The sequence below is a fragment of the Amblyomma maculatum genome, chromosome 2, assembly GCF_055883805.1.
Source record: "Amblyomma maculatum isolate TAMU_Amacu chromosome 2, ASM5588380v1, whole genome shotgun sequence".
NCBI lineage: Eukaryota > Metazoa > Arthropoda > Arachnida > Ixodida > Ixodidae > Amblyomma > Amblyomma maculatum.
The window spans coordinates 202405476-202429012 of NC_139345.1; the positions used below are offsets into that span (position 1 = coordinate 202405476).

Sequence of the window (23537 nt, forward strand, 5' to 3'; positions counted from 1 at the left end):
CAACTATTATTTTCTCTTATCAAGAGCAAGCACTATTTTTCATCACGGATGCTGGGAGCGCAAACAAGGGCTCTAGCTTTGGCAGTGTTGCACTTGATGTATGAAACAGAGTATAGCATGTCTAAATGTTATTCAGTTTTTATGGAGTTCGTGGCAGTGTTTTCTTCAGAGAATAGAGGAAATGTTGAGGGCAGATTTTATATTTAATGCTCTATTTTTTTATAGATCAAAGATAATTCTTCCTTGTCAGCTTAAACTAGGCTAAATATCAAAATTTCGTCCCCAACATTTCCTTCATTTTTCTTTCTTAATTGTTAACCCAATTTTTATTTCCTTCTTTTTGTCCTTTTTTCTTTGATGGGCTGTATTTGGAAAGTAATTTCCCCTTCTCACTTTTTGCTCACCCTTGTCCCTGAAGCCAACAAAAGGAAGTGGGATGCAAGGCACAGTCAAAAATACTCCCTCCCCCACTGCTCCATCATATTGCATTGTTCACACCAAAGCACAAGTGACTCACAGGGTGGCCTGTGTGGGAGAACAACATTGCTCCCACCACAATGCAGGTATGCAGTGACTCAGGTGGATACAATTGAAGAAGGGGTGGGACAAGAAAGCAAAGGAGACCAGCCTTTGTTGGCTTTTGTGCCCATGGGGCAGGAAATGGGCTCTTGAGCACAAATCCCCTGGCACCCTTCTTTCTTTCCTGTCTAGCTGAAAAGGTCTATACACCAGGACAACTATTCCCCCCCCTCCCTCCCCCAAGGCATAGGGTGAAAGAGCATAGGTCTCCTCGGTTTGGCTACACTTTCTGCATGTAGTTCACTAGCCGTTCACAAAAGGTGTCTGCAGTGCAGCACTAGCGCTCTTTGTGGCGCCACCAAGTGCAGCAGTGCAGCGATTTTGCGTTTGCGACTTTCGTGATTTGTGGATGAACATGGGTGACATTGTTCAGTTAGCCATGGAGCTTGTGGAGGACGACGAGGACTTCGATGCAGAGTTCGAAGCTGCATTTGCCCTTGCAGCGTGCAAGCTTCTGCGTGCGGACCGCAACCGCATTAGTGGTTATTTCGAAAACGTGACCTCCAGGTACTTCGACTTCGAGTTCAAGAAACTCTTTAGGTTGTCCCGAGAGATTTTCAATGCTGTGTGCGAATGCTTCAGACGCTCTTACTCATATCCAAAGGCTGTGAGCGGGCGTCGACAACTTTCTGCCGAAGAGACCATCTTGATAGCCCTCAGCTATCTCAGGAGCCAGACCAGCATGAACTTCGTGGCAGATCGATTTGACGTTAGTTGTCTGTTTTGCTGTGTCTCCAGAGAGTGCTGGATTTCCTTTTCAAAATCAGCGACAATGTGATCGCTTGGCCAGACTACGCTGAGATGGCTCGTAGCAAGGCATGTTTTCTGGCCAAGAGTGGTGGGAAAGGCCCTCGTAACATTGTTGGTTGTATTGATGGGAGCCATGTGAAAATCTGCAAGCCTGAGGAATCCACTGCTTCCTATATCAATAGGCAAAAGTGGCCATCAATTATTCTGCTGGGAATCTGCAACAAAAGCAGCGAACTCCTTGATGTGTTCGTAGGGTTTCCTGGCTCTGCGCACGACGCCCGCGTGCTGAAGGAAAGCCCCTTTTTCTCAGAGGCTGCCCCTAAATGTCGAGACGACTATATACTAGGAGACTCCGCATACTCGCATCTTCAGTGGCTGCTGACTCCCTACAGGGATAACGGAGCAAGCTTTCCACCGTGGGAAAAGAAGTTAGTTTCATAGCCAGCAGAGGGTCGTCATAGAGAACACGTTCGGGCTTGTGAAACAGCGCTTCAGGCGGCGCTATTTAGTCAATGCAAAAACCATCCTCCAGTGCTGCAAGATTGTACTGGGCGCCTGTGTGCTGCACAATTTGTGCAATGCCGAAAGAAATTTCATGGCCGAATTTGCCGATGAAGATGTCGGGATAATTTCGCCAGCGTGCTGCGAGAGCCGAAGGCAAATGATTGCTCGTCACCAGTGCTGAAAACAGCTTAGTTGCGCAATGAAACAGTAGCCATAGTAGTGTGTTGTTTACGCGTTCTCTTTATTGTCACGAACGGCAGCTATTAGCTCCCGCAGCAAGGCCATTCTGTCTTGGTGGCGTCTTTCCCTTGCAGCCTATGCGTCTCTCATTATCTGAAGCAAAGACGCCACTGGAGTGTCCTTGCGGGGGCGCCTTCTGCTGACGCTTGGCAGTGGCTGAAGATCAGCAGGCTCCTCCTGCATGTCTTCTTCACTGAAAATTTCATTAGAATGAGCTTCTGTTTTGCTATAGCTAATAAAAGCAGCTCACCCTGAGCCAGCGTCTTCTCGTTCCGGAGCTTGCTGACTTACGACTTCCCTGCATCAGCAGCACAGTCGGAGTGATGTGGTGTGGCTTTTCAAGCACCTCCGACAGCTCGCTGGAAAGTTTAACCCAGGTGTTACAAGTTAAAAGCTGCAGGCAAAGAAGACATTGAATGCTACTTCTCATAATCGCAGTTCGCTCTCGAGTGCCCCGATGAATTTTTTTGTTTTCTTGTATCGACGATATAGCGACTCCCACTTATTTTCGATTTGTGGAGAAGTCAGATTGCCTCCAAACTCCGCATTGATTATTGCGGCAAGTTTGGCCCACATCATCTCCTTTGTTCTGTATGGGTTGGAGCAGAGAGAATAAACAATAGAGTTTCCGTGGTTTGGGTAATGCACGTGCGTGTAAGGGCCTAAGCAATTTAAGGTTCAACACCGATGTTTGGGCCCGCTGCTGGTATTAGTCTTGTAAAACACTAGCAACACGAAAAAAAAACGCAACACAGCATTCTTCTTCTAACTTGAAAATGGCACATCATCCTGTCGCGTGTGTTTCTTCGTCCCCCTTCCCCTGCCTTTTTTTTTTGTACTGCGAACATTTTACAAGTTAAGGTAATTTAGTTTTTATGGCCCAGTTTAATAACATGCAGGTGTTATTGCAAATAAGTTTTTGTTCAGCGTTCACTTCAAAAACTTACCTGAAGCTGGACCTTTTCCCCACAAATTCATTTAATTCTTTGTACTTTGAAACTGAATAAAGCGCTTTGTGCTTCTCCCACACTTCCCGCTCATTATCGGGTGGAAACTGTGCGTTGGCGCTTGCCCCCGGGCACTCCGGGTCTAGCTGCCTCAGATGATCAGTTTCCGGAACCGCAGCTTCTATAACAGTAAACCCTCGTTAACACGAACTCTCATATCTTGAAAAATCGCTCAAGTTGAAAATTTTCCACGCCGCACTTTCACCTCCCTTTGTATTAGCTCCCGTTCACCTCGAAGCATTTTTTGGGCGTAATGCGGATATCTCGAAGTTTTTACCGGAAGGACCGAAGGCAAAGGTTATTACCGAAAGGTGATAGGAGCTCTGAGCGAGCGCTTTGTTCTTATACTAAGTGCCGAACGCAGTCACGTTCGAAGAGCGAATATAAAATTCCCGCGCACGCAGCCGTTTTTCACTTTGGGAGTAGTCACGTGAGTGCCCATCGCACGCGGGGGCTGATGAGTCGTATTGGGCGTGGTTTGGTCAGCTGCCCTCTGCACGTGCATGCTGGCAAGAGCGATTTAGTGATTGTGTGGTTCGATTTCGTCGCGCAATGTGCACGGAGCGTTGACTGATTTTTGTTGTGTGTGTGGTGTCTGCAACAAAGTTGAATGCAGCGGCAGCGACCAATGGCTTATGCGACGTGTTTAGCAGCTCGAGGACGCCTTTGTTGGGCCGAATGCCAACGCGAAGCGGGCAAGCATTACCCAGTTCTTCCTTCAAAAATTATAAAGTTGAGTTTTTCCTGAGAATTCTTTTCCGTTTATTACAAAAGCTCCCTTTGTGCAGTGGAGTGTCGACGGACGTGACGGGCCGAGGGCCGCCAAAGCATTTTCGCTCGTCGCTGTCATGTTCAAGTTCTGGGTTTGTAGAAAATTTCGTGTATCACCCAGAAGCAGCTCGCTAGGCTGCATACTAGGGTCCCCAACACAATGGATCTTCTTTCCAGTAAAGCAATACTAATACAGTCGAGTCCACTTATAACAATATTCAAGTGCCACAAAATTTCCATTGTTATAACCGATAATTGTTATAAACGGTTTGCACGAAAAAAATCTTAACAACTGCAGAGAGGGGTCACGGACGGCAAGTGACATGCGAGCTCCGCCGAGACATCGTTTTTGTGGCCCCGAAAGGGGTCTTGTAAACAATACGAGAAGGTTGCCGCGGCTGCCCCTCAGCTTGAGAAATCCCGGAGTAACGCTGGGGTGAAGAGAGAGAGAGAGACGGAACTTTTATTTAAAAGCAGAGGAGATTGGAGCACGCAGGCCCCTGGGGTGAAATCGCCGCAAGCATCTCGCCACGTACATCTACTGGCTTGCACGAGAAAACCCCATGTCCGTTAACCTTGCTTGCCTCACGCGAAGCGTGTCGACATCCTTCTCCATGGCATCTAGGTACACCACGTAGTACAGCGGAAGGTCTCTCGCGAAAACAAAGCCCCAGATGGACTGAATCAACTGCAGGGCCTCTTGCGAGAACGTTGAGGCAGCCTGCCCTAACGCGTCATCGTCGCTGTCGTCGCCGTCACTGTCATCGTCAGGCGCCTTGTCGAACGCGTTTGCGCCCACTGTCAAGCGAGGACTTTTCTTTGTCGAACTTCTCAGAGGAGCGAATGATCGTCGACACCGTCAGTTGCGATAGTGCATACTCCTTCGGGATACTGCACTTGTCTCCAAATCGATAGCCGTGCCGTGCGCTTTCTTTTCACCGGCAACATTGTCCGATAATCAGCGGATGGATCAGCCATCTTACGTTTCGGCGGTGATTCAAACGAGACAAAGAAACCGCGTGGCCAGGAACGACTTCGACGCAATCAACTTGCACAAACAACCAAATCCGTTTGCAGAACTGCGTAAAATGAGGGGCGAGCGGGTGAGTTAGCAGATCAGGAAGTCCATTTGTGTTTCGGAGGGTGGCGCGGAGAAGGCCAGAAAACAGGTTATTGTATGAGCGCGCAGCGGGGAGGGTGTAGCAGCTGGAATTTTTCTTTTTCTTTTTTTTTTCAAGAATTTCGCATTCAACTACCTTTTGGCACCAGACTTCATTGTTATAACCGAAAACATACAAAAGTGGACTGTACAGCAGGTTTTCATTGTTGTTACCGATATACTGTATGTTTGAACTCTTGTCAAAAGATGACTCTCTCACTAGTCCAAATCAGCCCTGCTGAGTACCACCTGCAAAATAACCTCCCTCCACCACTGTGAAGGAATTTTTGCACAAAGATGGGAGAGCCTGTAGGTAGCATAGGCCACCCAAACTGAAAACCTGGAAAGGCTACTTGAGAAAAGGGTCTATTGTCTGGACTCCAGTCCAGACCCTCCCCTCTATTTCCCTGGCTTGGCCACATGCCCACTGAAAGTTCTCAGCTCTACTTTTTGTATGTGGAAGAACTAATACTTTCCTGGTGCAGTTTACACACCTGGACCGTGAATAGAAGTTCCCCCTTTTTCCTGATGCTTAAGTGCTTCCAGTTATCCACTAAGAGTTCAAATCTGAGTTGCCTTGCAGCTGGTGAGCCCTCTTAAGTGATCAAATTCAGATTCAATATTGGAAGGCATTTTTCCCTTTCCCCATATTTGTATTCAGTTCGTGTTATATAAGATTTCAGCATAGAACTGTCATTACTGTTTTGCTGTTTTAGAAGTAATCGGTAATGGGAAGTAATGGGTTGAAACTGAACAACTCCACTGGGCATTGAGTACAGTGGTCATTGAAACCCACATTGTGATGCAAGCTATCTTGGTTGTGCTCAGTGAATGATGACTTAACCCTTTTTTGGGACCACCGAAGAAGCAGGAAATTCTTATAGGCGGTGAAAATTATTTAACGTTTTTTTTCTTCTGGTGAGGTCAGGTAGTCTCGTACACTGGGAATTCACATCTTTTGTCTTGCAGGAGCCGGTCACGGTCATCCAGGCGGCGTCACCGTCACTACAGCCGATCCCACTCCCGATCACCAAGGCGGAGCAGATACTACTAGTGAGTGCTTCGTGTCTCCCAGTTTTTCCTGTTCTTACCCAGCAATATTCTTGACAAAAGTTTCTGCTCTGCTATTGTTTGGCTTTGTATAAATGCAGTAGCTAATTCGACTTGGCGTTTCCTATATAAGCAAGTTTGATGCACATGAGCTATTGTACCACTCTTCTGCACCACAAAGCCTGGGTTGCATGGTACATCACAGAAAAATGGATACAAGGGCAAGGGAAATGTGACAGTTTTAATTTCTTGTTTTGGGAGCTCTAGTAATTTGTGTATTCTCGGTGCAGCTGTATTCAGTTAATTTTATCAGTTGCCCAGCTAAGTTTCCCTTCCCTTGATTACCTGCTCTGTTGTGTTTGAAGGTCACTGGACATTAGTTCTGCATTTGTTTTGAAGCACCTGTGGTCGGATGCTGAAGTCCTGGTGAAGTTCTTAATTCCGCCGCAACATTCATGTTCTGGTGATTTTTGTGATTTGTTCATTGCTTGGCCAGGCTACAGCTTGCTTGCAAAACAGTCTTTGCTGTTCACCTGTTTTTTTTTTTTTTCAGTCGTTACGAACTGATTGGACAGCAGACAGCAGTTCATGACAAACAGCTGTCGGCTGTGCAGTCAGCCAGAAACGTTTAGTCTGTGTCTGACCTTCCACATGACATATTCTCAAAGTGACTGTGATGGTTTCTCAAGTAATACCTCTGTCACACAAGCAGATTTAATGTCATTCGAATCAAGTCATTTGGTTTCTTTCGGGGCTACACGGTAAAATGTCATTTGCAAGTGGTGGCAATTACAATCGGCTACAAAAAAAATACTGCACTTAAGGAACATCAGTGCGCATACAAGGCGTTTGAAATCACTGTGTAACATTTTAAAGCTGATGAAAACATTTCTGTATGACAATTCAAGTGAAAAACATTACTTTTGGCTGTGGTGTAGCTTTTTAGCCATGAAAATCCAAGCCAAGTATAGTCACCCACAGATTCGATAAACTTAAACAAACAATATGGCTGAACACAGCAGAGCTCTGATACACAGTGTGGAGACTCATGGAGACACGTAGAGCATGTAATTGACGTCCAAACTATGAGAAGCTCAGTCACAACTTTAAATAGTTCCGAGATAAACATGCGGGAAGATGCGGCCACCAGGGAACAAAGAGCCTAAAATGATAGTGAGTCGCTGCCATGACTGGACCACTGCTGTGACCGAGAGTAATGCCGTTCCACGATAGCCTGCCGTGCGAATAATTTTACACCTAAATTAGCAGGTTTTAAAACAATACTCTAGAAATATAATTTTGATATTTCACTGTGCGCAGAATATGTTGTTGGGTTACTTGTTTCTGCTGCGTGTCTGGCGTCAAGAGTACACATTCGGTTAGCGATCGAATGCAAATGAGTTCTCCAAACTCATTCGACGAAGAATGTCGTTCGAACATGATAATAAATTTTCTCATGCAGCTTGGGAATAATGACATTAAATTTGCTCGTGTGACGGGGGTATAAGTTGTATCGGCACATGGCTGACATTTTTTTTTCTTTTTTCATTGCAGCTCTCGCAGTCGAAGGTAAGTGACATCAGCTGTTCAATTTGGGTATCATGGTCCTTTTTTTTTGCCTTTGCTTGTAATATTATGCTATTCTTGCTTCTGGCACATAGCACTGTCAAGCAGATGTGGCTTATTATGTCTAAAACATATACATGTGCAATAAGGCATAGATAGAGGAAATGTGATACAGTTATGAGTCTTTGGAGCCATGCTATAGCTTTGGATGCAAATGGCCCTTTCCTGCCGAAGATTTTGTAGAAGCCATCCGCACCTTATTTTGTAATGTGCAATTAAGGGGGGATGAGGGTCTTAAAAACTTTTTTTTTATTTCTTAACCTATCTTGCTGAAAATTGCCATGGTGATATATCTTTGAATGGTGATTCCAAATATGTATTTAGATTTGAAATACCTCATCTAGACATGAAAATATGGCAAGATAATGTACCGCACATAGTGTCTTTTCTTACGGGCCATTACGGCAATTTCTTAATTAAAAAAACTGGTTTTAAAAATATGCTGTCATTTCCAAGAGCCTACTGCACATCCTAAAGCTAAGGAAGTTTTTAAGAAGTCATTATATAGGTAATGAATGAATAACAAAGTTGGGAGAAAAAAAACAATGTGGGAGTAATTAGTTTACATCTGATCTAATTGCTAGTCTATCAGACTTTATCGAAAACGGAAAGCTTTAGGATGTAGCTGAGATTTTACTGAAAAAAATGATACCAAGTTCAATAAAATCCGTGCATGCAAACATTATGAAAAGTTCCGTAAGGCAAGGCTTTTTACCAAATAAACAAAGCTGAGAAAACGGCATTCAAAGTTTTACTCACTGTGCCACTTTTGTTTTCCAATCACATGGAAAGATTTAATGCTTTAGCATGCAGCCCAGTTATTGGTGAACAAAATGACACCAAATTTACATAAATCTGTTCATGTAATGGCTGTGAAAATCTATGTACAGTTGAATCCCGCCACAACGAATACCGCCACAACGAAATTTCCGCGACAACGAATAATTTTTTATTCCCCGCGAGTATCCTATAAGAATTAATGGCGTAAATTTCTCTGCACAACGAACCATTTTTGCAGAGCGTTTCCGCTTCAACGAAATTTTCGCGTTCAAAATCGAAACCGAAACTAGTTGTATTGGCGAGAAGTCCAAGTCAAATCCAAAGCCACATTAAGCATGAAATCACGTGATTGCAGTTCTGCCATTTTGGCTTTGTGTCGTGGTCGCGTTGTTCACTCGCTGCCTTTCTCTTCGACAACGACGAGTTTTCATCCGCAGGACACGATGGCAACGCAAGTGAAAAAACGCAAAACTCTTTCCCTTGAGCAAAAAGCTCAAATAATCGCCCAAGCAGAAAGCGGAAGGAAGAAAGCGGCAATTGCTGAAGACTTCGGAATTCCTGCAAGTTCGCTGTCAACGATTCTAGGCAATAAGGACAGCGTGAGAATGGCACTTGCTTCAGGCACATCCTCGAAGCACAAAAAGGTGACGCGGCCCCTCCATGAAGAGTTGGACAAAGCAGTGCATGCGTGGTTTGTGGAAGCACGAGCCAGCAACGTCCCCCTGTCCGGAAGCATCGTCCAGCAGAAAGCCTTGAACTATGCATGCCTACTTGGCATTGATGATTTTAAAGCCAGCATTGGCTGGCTAAACCGTTTCAAGGCCCGCCATAACATCGTTGGAAAAGTGTTGTGCGGCGAGTCAATGTCAGCAGACGTGGACGGAGCAGCTGCTTGGAAGGCGAGTAACATGGCCGGAATTTTAAGCAACTTCGCGCCTGCAGACATTTACAACGCCGACGAGACCGGGCTATTCTACGAGATGTTGCCGGCTAGGACGCTCGACTTCAAGGGGCAGCGCTGTCACGGCGGCAAACACAGCAAAAAACGCACCACAGTGCTGCTTTGCACAAACATGGATGGCTCGGACAAGCGTCCGCCGTTAGTCATAGGCAAAAGTGCCAAGCCGCGCTGTTTTAAGGGAACTCGTAGCCTACCTGTGCAGTACAAAGCGAACAACAAGTCATGGATGACCCGCGCTATTTTCACCGAGTGGATGATGGCATTCGACCGCGACATGAAGCGGCAGGGCCGTAAAGTTTGCTTGCTTTTGGACAATTGTTCAGCGCATCACTCCGACGAAGTCAAGCTCACTAACACGGAGCTGAGGTTTTTCCCTCCCAATTGCACGTCTGTCTTACAGCCTCTCGATCAGGGCGTGATTCTTAGCCTGAAGCGCGCTTACCGCGGGAGGTTAATTCAGCGGCTGCTTTTTAACACTGAAACCGGCCGAGACACGAAGGTGGACTTGTACGTGGCACTGCAGATTATGTCTGCTGCCTGGAGCACACTGGGGCGCTCAGTAATTGTGAACTGTTTCAGGCACGCCGGATTTGCCGAAGGTCGACCCGTACACTCTGCTGGCCTAACACCAGGCGTTACAGACGACGACGAAGAGGCGTCACCGGCTCCGGGGATCGCGGCCGCCTGGAAAACGCTGGGAGAAATAGGAACCGTGCCGCCTAATCTCGAGCTCGACGAATAAATACATCGGCGCTGACGCTTGTGTTGTTGTTCACGAAGATGTGAGTGATGAGCAGATCATAAAAGCTGCCCGGAATGATAAGGACTCTTCCGATGAAGAAGACGACGACGTACAGGAAGCGCCGGCTGCGGCAACCGCCGTACAGGTGATGGACGCTTTTGATGTCATCAGGAATTTCGTTGCTGTCCGAGACGACGATGTTGCAATGGGTTTGCTGACCGAGTGCGAAAATCGCGTGACGGCGTTGCTCGCCGTGAAGCGTAAGCAAACCAAGCTTACAGATTTTTGGCATTAAACGCCTTTGCTGCTGCTTGGGCAATTCTTTCTGCGTTTCACGTCAAATTTTTGCGATAACGAAGTTCCGCGAGAACGAATTTTTTTTCGTGCACCGTGAATTTCGTTATAGCGGGATTCAACTGTATGGCATTGGCACTTGACAAAAAAAAAGATGCTCAGAAAGTCACTTGCTACAGTCTCTGAATCTTAAACCATTCACAAAGTCCTGGGCAGTAGCCTTGGGTTTTGTCAGGCCTGTGCCTCTTGGCCATCTTCTTCTTCACCTTTTCACTATCGGTTTGACCCTTATCAGACCTGCACAGCCTCTGTTTATCTTTTTCAAGGCTCCTACGAATGAGGCACCTGCCAGGGCTATAACCAAGCTACTCTGCAACAGCTCTGCTGGTTGCTGCCATCCCTTGATTGAAGCGAGAAACTGCTTCTGCAACAGCCCTTTGAACAGCCAGCGAAGAGTCATGCGTGCTTTTAGAGCATTGGCTCCAGATAACAGAGTGCAGGCACTCGATAGCATTCTGTGTCATGCCATTTTGCAGCGCTTCAAAAGGGCCTCGTCGCCCAGCCTGGCAAAAACTGGCTCAAGCGCAGTGCGAACATGGCCTGGCAGAGGGTTTTTGTGTGGTGGAGGCTCCACCTGGTTTGCCAAAGCACGATTGAAGGCACACCATGAATCAACTCCTTGAGGACAGCAACTGTGATCTGGGGCTTCATCTGTCGAGGTCAGGTGCAACAGCGTAGCTTGCACTGCCTTTTTCATGCCTGCGACGTCGTGGCTATGGCTCCGCAAGGCATACCCATAGTAATTGGTGATCTTTTTTATCTTTTCTTGGGTAAGGTTGCCCTTTCCACCAAGAGATTGCCCTTGTGCCTTCTTTTTCTCAACCAAGTTGCGAAGAGCCGTCCCCATCCGCTTGTGGACATGGTTGAGGCAGTCCTTCTTTTCGATGGATATATATCCATACATGCCTTCCTGGGTCAATGCATGAAATGTGCGGCTATCACCATCCGAAAGTATGGTTGTGTACCGCAACCCATTTTTTTCCAAGGACCTATTGAATAAAATCATAGCTGCTTTGGTCTCCATTCGTCCGGCATTGCAGTCAATGTTCTTCATACACTTGTGGTTCACAGCCCAGTCACCGTAACCATCATCACTGGGATCAGGTGCCCCTTGGCACCCACGACAGTACCTCGAAAGCACAACATGGTCCAGTACAAGGCCAGTGTACAGTTCTATAATGCAGCCAACTGCAATATTTGAATTGTGGCCACGCGTTTTCCATGTGCCATCAAATATCACGTCTACATTTCCTGTTGGATTCAGGAAGTCTTTGTATAAGTCCTTCACCACTTTGACACTTGCTGCTTCTGTAGCAGTAGCAACTGCCTGGCAAGCTTTCACCATGGTGTTCATGTGCCCCCTGAAAGTTTTGTGGTGAAGTCCTCGGTGGGAGAGGTTCATTGTTGCACAAAAATTCACTAGAGCAGTCACTCCCTTCCCTATACTTTGTATGCCTTTCATCGCCCGCAGATTTACTTCAAAGGGTGTGATGCTAGATTTCCCGGGCACTCGTGGCGACGAAAAGTGCCACTCGGCGAAATCGCAATTCGAACATGTGAGCACTAACTTCACAGCTAAGCCATACTCTCTTCCGCTGCATTTCGCGAATTGAACACTGGCCATCCCACACTTGCTGCAGCTTGTGGATGCAAACAGCTTCTTCAGTATGCTCATATCAACAATTATATACTCAGTGCCGCGATCGTCGTCTACACTTACTGTGCTGACGTTCATCAGCTCGAACTTGCGGGAAGTCGAGGACTTCTTCGCCAATGACGTCTTGGCGTTATCTGCACATTTTTCGCGTCCCGCGCACTCCGCCTCCGTAAAAAACACTGTGTCCAAACGTTGAACACGCGAGCTCGGTTTAGCCGCGTCCGTCGGCGCTGAAGCGACGTGCGGAAACGCCGAAGTCGTCGTTAGGCTTAGCTCAGCCGGCTGGGCTGCTTCCGACGACACAGAATTTGAAGCGACTCGCAGAGCATCAAAAGTCGATATTTTCGACGGGCTAAGTCCAGGCGCATCCACTGGAACCGCAGACACTTGCGGTAACACCGAAGTTGACGCCGATCGGCACGGTCCAGCCACGGCGTCCACCAACGAAGCTGACATCGACGATGTCGGTCCAGCCGCGTCCATTGGCAAAACTGTGGTCGACGAGTTCAATCCAGCCGCATCCGCCGACGGCCCTGCAGCTTGCGGCAACACCGAAGCTGTAGTTCTCGATGTGGCACTCTTCTTATTCCACGCGCGACTCCTTTTGCCGACTGCTTTTCGCGTGCTTGCTTTCAAGCGCGCGTCCCGCGCCATCGAGACACGCGGAACAGACACCAGGCAAGCAAATACACACGAAAACAATAACTTCAAAGCTAAGAGGAGCGAGTTAATAGTCAAAATATTTACAGGAACGATGAGAAAAAATGCAGAACGAGAAATGCTAGGAAACAAAGAGGAGCGCAAAAAATCACGTGCCAGCGGGCAAAAGCAGACGACGAAGAGTCGGCAACGCGGTCGCGGGAGGTGGGGCATGCGTCAGGGCCAATCAGAGGGCTGCGCCTCGGAGAGCGCGCGCTTTACCCAATCAGCGGCTGTCTCGCGACAATTCACCCCTTGCGGACGGATGCCGAAAGCTCCGCTGTGCGAAAACCTACAGCGTGTTGAGAGACGCCAGGAGAGAGAGCGGGAAATGAGCTTTCAAACGAGACCAAGATGGCGCCTATCGGTTCGCGCCGCGCGGAGCTACGGCGGCTTGAAAATGGTGCAAATTTTCGCGTTTGGAGTTCAATTTCGGCTCACCGACGTTTCTAAATTGCCGTTTCTTTAATACTTTTAGTAGGAATTGAGCTATAATATTTTGTAGAGGCATAGTCGGGACATTGAAGACTTCAAAACAGCAATTTTTGAAAATTGCCATTTTTGACCATTTTTCGCGATTTTAAAACCCGCGTCCCCCTTAAACTGGCTGCCTCGAGGTTCTGCTGCAAATTTAGTGGAACACTGGAACGATGTCTCAGATAACGCATCTTGCACTGGGCTTTATAAAATAAAATTTTTGTAAGGGAGGGAAACATGGAGCAATAATAAAAGTTTGTTTGCAGGTAATTTAGTATGAGCCACAAACATTTGAATGGAACTAATTGCGACGAAAAAAAAAATGCGCTGTGCATGTGACATAGCACCTCCTCCCAGACTTTTGAATCGCTGATGGAGAGAGAAGTGAGAGCAGCTAGCAAAGCAGGTAGCACAAATTACAGTGAGCCATTAGGAAACTTGTCCAACTGCAAAAACTGCATGAGTTATTTTAATGGTTCTGCTGTGAAAACAAGACTTCACCATGGAGCCTCTTTGTCAGTGACAAGCTTGTCAGGCCTACGGCAGACAAAATCATTCTTGAAGTGTAAAGCATTGGTAGGCCAAAGGTGTCAATCACTAGGAAGCGTCTCAAGAGTTTTGGTATGCCATACAGGTATAAAAACCTATTTTATTGAATTTCTTGACCGAATTCAGCATTAATGATTTGAGTGCAGGTGCTCTGGGACTGAAACGTGGAGGCTAACCAAGAGATGGAGGCTAACCAAGAGAGTTCTACTTAAGTTGAGAACAACCCAGAGGGCTATGGAACGAAAAATGATAGGGGTAACATTAAGAGATAGGAAGCGTGCAGAGTGGTTCAGAGAAATAACTCAAGTTACTGACGTTCTAGTGGAAATTAAGAAGAAATGGGCATGGGCAGGACATGTAGTGCGAAGAGAGGATAACCTATGGTCGCTTAGGGTAACAAACTGGACTCCAAGGGAAGGGAAGCGTAGCAGGGGGCGGCAGAAAGTTAGGTGGGTGGATGAGGTTAAGGAGTTCGCAGGGGTCAAGTGGATGCAGAACCGGGTTAAGTGGAGAAATATTGGAGATGCCTTTCGCCCTGCAGTGGGTATAGTCAGGCTGGTGGTGATGATGATGATGATGCTCGAAAGGTTAAATATTCCGAGAATCGGTTTTTCTCAACATTTTTTGACCATTTTTTACTGTTCTAAGATCCGCGTCTACCCTTAATTCATGGCAACATGTGTACTTAGGACAGGTAGTAACTGCAGATCTGGACCATGAAAAGGGAATAACTAAATAGGATTGGGATGAAGTGCATTTGGCAAATATTTGCAGATATTGACTAGCAACTCGCCAGTATTGCTCAAGAGGAAAGTATATAGCAGTTGTATCTTATTAGTACTTGCCTATAGGGCAGAAACGAGGAGGTTAACGAGGAGAGTTCAGCCTAAATTGAGCATGCAGGAAGCTATGGAAAGAAACAGGTTTAACGTTAAGCGACAGGAGGAAGTGTGCTGAATGGGTCGGAACAAATGAGAGTTAACAACATTCTGCTAGAAATAAGTAGAAATGCATGGACGGGTCATAAATCCAAAGGCACGGAACTGATGGTCTGTAAGGGTGACAGTGTGGATTCCAAGGGAAGGCAAGCATAGTAGAGGCAGCAGAAAGTTTGGTGGGCAGATTAAAGTAGGACGTTTGCAGGGATCAAATTGATGCTGCTGGCACAGGACAGTGTTGATTGGAGGACTATGGGAGGGGCCTTTGCCCTGTAGCGGGTATGATCAGGCTGGTGATGATGATGGTAGCCAGTGGTTAGTCTGAATAATTGCTGGCAGCGGATTTAATGCCAAGCAGGCTAGGTGTACCAAACTCAGTGCAACACCAGCATTCTGGTAGATGACACATCTTTGCAGTAAACGTGTAGCTAGTGTGGGTACAGTGTGTTATGCCACTATGTTACGGATGAGCTCCTCATGGCTGTTTTTTATATATAGTTCAACCTTGTTATTGGAGCTAGTAAAAAGATTGGGACAAAGTTGGCGTAGTCAAAATTCGTAATGGAAAATTTCATAAACTTGCTAAAGCAGTACGGTTTAGTCACAGGAGGGACGGAAATTTGAGCGGCTCTTGCTGTGGAAATGGGAAAACCTTTTCCCAAGTTTCATCGACATTTTTGAATGTGCTCGTGGAAATTCCGAGCATTGCAAAAAAAATAAAGGTACCGGTATGTTTGTGACCGCAAAAGAGTTAAAGGCGCAAAATTGTTTTTTTTTTTTGAGTTACGCATTGGGGCTGCACATAGAGGGCACTGCAAGGTGACAGCCATCCAGAGACTGCAGACTGCAATGCATTAAAACCAGGGGTAGGGGAAAAAGGGGTAGCTATGGCATGAGGTGAGAAATGACAATTTCCGATGGGACACTGGTGCAGCTTTTGGTTGCACTGCTGTGCTGTTCCTGAGCAGTGCGAAGCATAGCGAACAGGCAATCTGTGTTCATGGCTGCTTAGCAGCAGTGGTCAGCATTTCTTGAGCTCCGCTGCGAAAATAGCGAGTGCCCTGCATCGCTATTTTCCTCTACTTACACTTCATGCCACGTTGTGCCCAGTGAAAGCCGCAGTTATTGGAGTGGGAGCTCCCTCGACAGCGTAGCTGTGAACATCAAGCTGTGCGTGCGATAAGTATCGGGCACGAACAAATGTCTTGGTTTTGTGGCATTCTCTGCTTGCCTACGCCGTTGCGTCATGAAACCTTTGCAGAAATCGGGAAATAAGTTCATGCTACGGCCATAAGAGCTGCGGCTGAAAACTTGACCGCCAAACAGCCGAAGCCCGAGCGCACCGCTGCAACATGGCGAAGAGGGCACGTCTGACGGACTCCATTCGCAAAGACCGGGAGGGGCTAATGTACGGGGCAGGAGAATTCTAACAACATGGCATCAAACTTTCAGATGCATTTTTCTCCATTTGCAGTTTTCAGTATTTTTGGCATTTTGTGCACAAACTTTCAACTACTAATTATTATCCGATTTGGATGATATTTTGTACACAGCTGCTTCAATTTGTGCAGACTGGGATATCTATCTAAATATCTCTTCTACATTTTTTGCAAAAATTCAGAACTTTGAATATACACTTTTGATGTTCCTGAATTTTTTTTTTCATATAAAAGATATTGTGCAAAAATTAATTAGTTTTGCACACACTATTTTACCTAAGCAGCAATATGAGCTACAGCAGGGTGCTTTAAACGTAATTTTACTCCTTAAAAAAAGTGTGCACAAAAAGCCCTATATTTTACTCTAGAGGTCTCTATTACACAAAAACTATTCAATATATACAAAAACTAAAACAATATTTGGAATCTGCATGAAAAACACCATCAGTGACCCCCAAGTTTTATATTTGTAGGTCAAATATAAAAAAACTTTTTCGAGGAGCATCTCCCCTTAGGGCTTAGTCATGTGTTAATAAGTATGCAAGTGGAAGCTTTAAATATGAGGAACCTATGAGACCTTTCTTACTTTTTCTTTTTTTTTTTTTTAGTAAAATCGTTCGAGGTAGAGGCGGTGCAGGGTCGCTTGGGGGGGAATGGCCCTAGCATACTTGGTCTTGGCACTCAGCACTGTTGCTTTGCAGGGCCATTGAGTGCGTTGCTTTTCTTGAAGTGTGAGGTTGAGTGCAAGTTTCTAACTCTGCAGGAGCCACAGCCGCTCTCCCATGTCGAACCGTCGGCGCCACGTCGGAAGCCGGGTGAGTCTGCTCTGGGCAGCACATTTGTGGTGTTGCATGTACTTCCATCTTGTAGACATTGCAGCACTGACGGGGAACGCAGTCTCTTCGAACTAAGAGGGGGGATGCGTCTTTAAATGGTAAAAAATGGGCACAAAATTAAACGTTTAGCTATCCTCGAACCAAGGTTCACGAGCGTTGGCCATTGGCCGCAGCTGCCGCTTTGATCTTGGCTCTGTTCCTTGTTTTGAAAGTGTCTTGGCAGGGAGCTAGTCTGGCTTCTTGTTGTTTGATGGTCTCGGCAACTTGTCTGGCATGGCTACGGTTTTTGTCTTTAGCTAGATGGAGTATATGTATGAAATATTTACCTAGGTTAAATGACAGCAGGAGCAGATGGAACTGGATAAAGACGATGATGTTCTCTGCACTGTGCATCATAATTGCATAGTGAATCCTAAGATCATACTTTAATAATACACGGTGCTGAGCTAGTTGGTTAATCATACTTAGTAAGACGGCGCAAAAAGACAACCGCAAGAGAGGACACGACACAAAAGAACGCTACTAGCGCTCTTTTCCCAGTGGCATATCCTGTCTTGGGGACAGGTGGTCTGTAATACCTTCAGTTCCAGTGGCATATCCTGTCTTGGGGACAGGTGGTCTGCAATACCTTCAGTTCTAGTTGACATCAGAATCCAAACAAATTTGTGGAAATGGGAAAAGATTCCATTTTTGATGGAAAGTACCACAGTGAGACTGTTATTTTTGTAACTTGTGGCCAACCTTCAAATGCATTTTCCTTAGTTTTGTAGGTCTCCTCTATTTTACAGGCTTTGATATTTTTTGTTTACAAAAACAACTGTGATATCGTTGAGGCACCCAATGACTTTTTTGTTTAGGCCACACACGAATAGCAAATTGCACTTGAAAACGTGTGCAAAGCTTCACAATATTAGCCATAAATAATTAGTTAGACCCTCATGCCCCGTTTCAAATATTTCTTGGCAGAATCTAGGAATGTTGCATGTGGGAGTTCAGCAGCTCTTTGCCGCTGTTAGTTGCAGGAATAGAGGCATGCGCTTTGTTCTTGCACTCCAATGAGTGATTAGCAGTCCTGTGTGAAGCCTATGTTGTGACCTGCCTTTGCCAAAATTAAGTTGGGTGTTTTGGATTGCCTGTGTAACGTGACTAAAAAACGGTGCAGGACAACCCGAACACGAGCCGGTGCCTGGGCGTGTTTGGGCTCAGCCTGTACACGCAGGAGCGGGACCTCAAGGAGGTCTTCTCCAAGTACGGCCCTCTCGAGGATGTCCAGGTGGTCTACGATGCGCAGGTGTGTACCCACTCTGCTGAGGGATTTTGACTCAGGTTGGGATGCAGTCTGCCACAGCCAGGTGGGTCTGTCGCCAAGTCGCACGAGGCAGTGCAATTCCCCCCGCAATGAACAGTTTTTGCTGTGAGGTTCTGATTAGAGCGAATTTTTGTGTCGAAGTAATCAGTCCTTTTTTTTCTGTGAAAGCACTGGGCGTCCATATATGTCAGTAAGTCTGGTTTCGTCACAATCTTGCACGTGCAGTAGGGCTGCTATCAACACTCTGCACAAAATCATATTTAATGGTGCTTATAAATGCAATCCAGTGCAGCCAAATCTCCACGCATGTGGACCACTGCTGTTGGTGCGAGGGAGATTTTGGTGTTTTCCACTTGCTTCACTGATAAAAGGGTAACTGCAATCAGTGTGTTCATTTTAAGGTGAATCTGTGTCAACAGGGACGGCCAATAACTTGGGAAGTTTTATCAAAGTGGTGGCTAATTGCAAAGTGCCTTTGCTTGGGCTTCTGAGTGGAGCTCGTAAGTGTATCGGTCGATGTGTAATTTTGAATAAAAGCGGGATGAGAAAAAGAGAGGTGAGAGGTATTATTTCGTATATAGCTGTGCCACTGGGATGCCTGGAGAAGCTGCAGGTGCAGGAGTTTCAAATCTGGTTTCTGTTCCAGCTTTAAAGCATTTCATAGCACTGTCTGTTGTACATAAATTAATTTGGATGATGCGCTCCGATTTTTTGAAGGGCAGTGATGACAGGCTGTGAAAGACACAGTACAGAAGGTGTTTCCAAATCTAAAAGGATATGCGAATCCATAACAGTTTGCCCAGTAATCTTCACGTGATTCATTTATCATATGCAGGCATAACATGGGGCAGATACTAAAGGGATGGGAAAGAAGCCGGTGAACACGCTTGACAGCTTTTTCTGGTTGTTGCGTTATGGGGTACTACCAGATTTGGTGGCATTGTAGATAAGGCCGCCAGTCAAATGCTCATCATGCGCTCTCCTTGCTTGCAGTCCGGCCGGTCCAGAGGCTTTGCCTTTGTCTACTTTGAGACTGTAGAGGACGCCAAAGCGGTGAGTGAATTGTGAGAAGTGTTGTGTGGGATTGGATCACTGATGGTGGGCTGCCGCCGCAGGCCAAGGACCGCTGCAATGGCCTGGAGATCGATGGCCGCAAGATCCGGGTGGACTACTCCATCACTCAGCGGGCGCACACGCCGACACCGGGCATCTACATGGGCAAGCCATCCTAGTGAGTGTGAACCCCTCTTGTGTGCAGCCAGAGTGGCTGCCAAGCTTTGATGCAAGTCTCATTGTGCTCTACAGTAATCGTTGGGCGCATGCAACAGCAGCAGATATCCTTGCAGGGGAAGTAGTCGGTGCCTTTAAAACTTTCCTGTCCGCGGGAAAAAGGGTGGTTTTTGGGGGTTGTGATTAATATTTTTTTTTTCTTTAACAAAACTTGCTTGGTATAGGAGTGTTTAGATCAAATTGTAGAGGAATTCTTCACAATGGTGTTAGTGACAATCAACATATTGAGTGAGTTATGAAGAAATGAAAAGCTCTCAGAAAAAAAATTGTAGTTAAAATAAAACAATTTTTTAAAAATATACATTTTTTATAGTAAGGACCATTGCAACATTGCAGCAAATTCTAGCTTTCTGTGTTACAGTATTCGTTGAGTTAGGAAAGAAAACAGTAGTCGAGGTCGACCCCTGGCTGTACTCTAGCGGAAATACTACTCCCTGTGCTGCCGGCGACAAGTAATGCTACCCAAAAGACGTCACTGCAGATAACAGTTGTGACCTTCAGAACCTCTGCTGATCAGTGCGCAGCAAAAGCATAAATTTTTTGGGAGCATACTCAAAACTTATCAAGACCTGGCTGTCGACGTTCCGGGTCGGTTTGACGTTTCACTGTCAGTGCTAGAGTCTGAAGAGCTGAATTCGTCTTCCGAGTCATCACTGCTGCTGTTCGCATCCAGAAACAAGCTCTCCGATGAGTCAACTTCAGTGGAACTGCGCAGTTTCTGAGCGGCAGGAGCGCACACGATGTCGACGCCATGATGTTAACAAGGAGCGCCGATCACCTGACTGTGGAGACCATCTGGACGGGCGCGCACGGCGGAAAAATTAAACCAAAAGCAAAACTGAAAGAAAGGTTCTATTTCCCACTGAATGACTCCACTTGTCAAGAAGCGCTTCGAAATCTGGAAAATTCAACCATCGATAGTGGGTGATACTTATCATGGCATGCATGGCATGACTATCGACGTTCCGGGTTTGACATAGTTTTGCTGTCAGTGCTAAAGTCTGAAGAGCTGAATTTGTCTTCTGAGTCATCACTGCTGCTGTTCGCATCCACAAACGAGCTTTCCGATGTGCCAACCAACTTCCACTGAAACGCCCATTTCTGCGCAGCAGGAGCGCACGACGCCGCAATGATGTAAACAAGGAGTGCCTATCACCTGACTCTGGAGACCATCTGGATGGGCACGGCATGGCAGAAAAATTAAATAAACAAAACGGAAAGAAGGGTTCCTCTATTTCTTATTGGAGGACACCACTTGTCAAAACAAAACGGAAAGAAGGGTTCCTCTATTTCTTATTGGAGGACACCACTTGTCAAGGAGCGCTTCGAAAGCGGGAAAATTCGAATTGTGAAACCATCGATAACGGGCTATCGATGCAAATAGGCGCGGACAGGAAAGTGTTAACGAGTATTCGTGTTTTTCAAGGTCTGCTGACTCTAAAAGCAGCAAAATTGATGGTAAATCTGTACTTTGGTGAAATTGCAGGAAAACCAGAGAATAATGTTTGCCTGATCTGGGAAAACCCACCTTGGATTTTCTTCACTTGGTTTTCGACCTGGCCCTGGTGTGGGCTGGGCACAGTGGGTGCATGCAGAAAGCTGAAGAGTACTGCAGTGGCTTATAGGGCTTCCAACTCAGCTCAAAACAGAATATTTCAAAATTCATTGAATGAAAAAGTGATCACGTCCACTCTTGTGAAGCTTGGGCGTTTCGCAAATTTTTTTGTTGCTGCAGACCTTTTTTTGTTTTGGTTAGCACTGCATGTTAAATGCAAAATTAACCAGACCAAGAAGCTCTCACAGGCAATAACGAGCGCAGCGCTTCTGAAAGAAAAGTTTTTTTTCATTGCTCATGCGTGTTATGAAATCATGACCACCACCTGTGCCTTGGTGTAGGGTAGGTTTGAGGGTAGATGTTTCTAGTTCCAGGCTCGGCAGCAGCCCTGTACACAGTGCCAGTGCTGCTTCCGCAAGAATGTGCTATCCACCTCCTTTGGTGGCCGCTAAAGGGTGCGGATCATTGAAAATATGTGGGCATTCTGACGAGTACTTTCACCTAATTGAGGCAGAGTGATATTTAAAAGCTGCCAGCTGATGGAGCATTTACGGTTTGCTGGCTGGCAATGAGACATGAGCCGGCCAGGTTTGAGGAAACCCGCTGTTAGGCTTTCCTCTATCGTTTCCTTTCTGTCGGAGGTAATAAACGCACCATTCTTTTCTATCGCATTGTTGTGCTGCGCTTACCTCTTTGTTTACTTTTCCATGCTACCCATATTCTTTCTTATTCATGTTTGAATATGAATCATCTGCGCCAAGAAGCACTGCAGCACTAGTGAGAGTGTGGCTTGGGAATATTGACTATCGTTAGTTGAGAGAAGTGCAGAGTTAATCTAAAGTTACATGACTGTGAACCTTGGTGAAACTGCCTTCCTGAATACAGTGTAATGTGGGGCCAATGCACAGAATTTTTTTAACAAGAACATGGAAATGAGAAGTACACTGCTTCACTTGTCTACGAACTGTTTATATGATTGTTGTGTTACTTTGCTCACACTAATGATTGGAGACATATTATCCAATTTTTTTTTTCTCCAGTGATGCAAAACAAAAACTCAAGTGAACTGCACAAGAAATAAATGAAAAAAGGCTATCATCGCAGTGCTTTGACCAGGTAGTGGAGGTTGTTCATCACTTTTGCAAACTGTGAACTGCAGATAATGATATCAAACGATAACTTGCTCTGAACGGCAAGCAGCATCTTTCATGCTTTGCCCTTCAACATTCGGCACAATGCCAAGAGGATCTCTAGTGCTTGCCAATTGGCAGGAGCACAGTGGTAGTCTAGTCTCGCTGGTTAGGCCCTTGGTGGAGTGATTAGAGCTGCCTTGTGTAGTGCCTGATGCACCACGCAGTCTGCAGCTGGATGTTTTGCATACCAGACCAGCTACATTAGAGCAGTGGCTTCTGTTACATGTAGTATGATGCGTGTGCTGCTCAGCAGGCTTGTAAACTGACTCTTCCTGCTGAAGCACAGTTGCGGGAATATTTTAGCGCAGTTCAGGAAGTGTAGTCTAGCATAACACACGGGGCTTGCAGATTGTCTCAAAAGCAGCCATACAGTCGAACCCGGATATATCGAATTGTGGCTATATCGAACGCGCGGAATATCCCCTTGAAAATCCCATGTAAAAGTATAGGAAAGCCGCGTCATATATCGAACTCAATTTCACCGGTCGCTCGATATATTGAATGCCGCACCACGCACTGGAAAGTGTGCCTTCCCCAAGATGATCGCATCACCCTCGGCCGTTTGCCGCGTGACGTTTTCAAGCCATGCGCGGAAGGAATGAGAGGGGACAGCTCAGTGACGGCTGGTCTAGGGCAGCGCCGCGCCCATTCCCCAAAGGCATGCGCATCTGCGGTTATCGTTTCCTGCCCGCCAGCACGTGACATTTGCAAGCCATGTGCATGAATGAACCAGAGGGAACCGGTGGGAACGAGAGGAAATAGAGCGAAGCGCAAGGGTGTGCCCATTCGTTTGCCTAGCTATCTCTCTCCTTCCTCTTTCCCGGCCTTCGTTCGCAGTAGCACGTATTACGCATGTGCCAAGCCAGCTCAGCTCGTTTTCAGACAGAACATCGGACGCTTTCTCTAGCGTGTGTTGCGAACCTTCTGCCGCGACGGCTTACATGGCTATGGCGCCTGCAAACGTTAAAAAACGGCAGATCTTTTTTTTTTTTTTTACAAGCTTATTGTTGTGCTGTACGCACGGCGTAGCGTAAAATATGGTGGCTGTGGGCAGACGTTAAGAAGTGGCAGG

At 46.3% G+C, this 23537-nt stretch overlaps 1 protein-coding gene and 1 long non-coding RNA gene across 2 annotated transcripts in view; both read left to right on the plus strand.

The window, feature by feature from the left end:
* Nucleotides 1–23537, plus strand: part of tra2 (transformer 2) — a 38655-nt gene that overhangs the window by 13705 nt on the left and 1413 nt on the right. Inside the window, exons 3-8 of the mRNA XM_084595631.1 lie at nucleotides 5980–6063; nucleotides 7615–7629; nucleotides 17046–17097; nucleotides 18281–18409; nucleotides 19421–19480; nucleotides 19543–19658. Coding sequence (XP_084451757.1) covers nucleotides 5980–6063; nucleotides 7615–7629; nucleotides 17046–17097; nucleotides 18281–18409; nucleotides 19421–19480; nucleotides 19543–19658 — 456 coding nt within the window. The remainder of the gene's footprint in view (nucleotides 1–5979; nucleotides 6064–7614; nucleotides 7630–17045; nucleotides 17098–18280; nucleotides 18410–19420; nucleotides 19481–19542; nucleotides 19659–23537) is intronic.
* LOC146201086 (uncharacterized) lies at nucleotides 2253–5091 on the plus strand. Its single transcript, XR_014705287.1, has 2 exons — nucleotides 2253–3812; nucleotides 3869–5091. It is a non-coding gene; the product is annotated as an uncharacterized LOC146201086 (long non-coding RNA).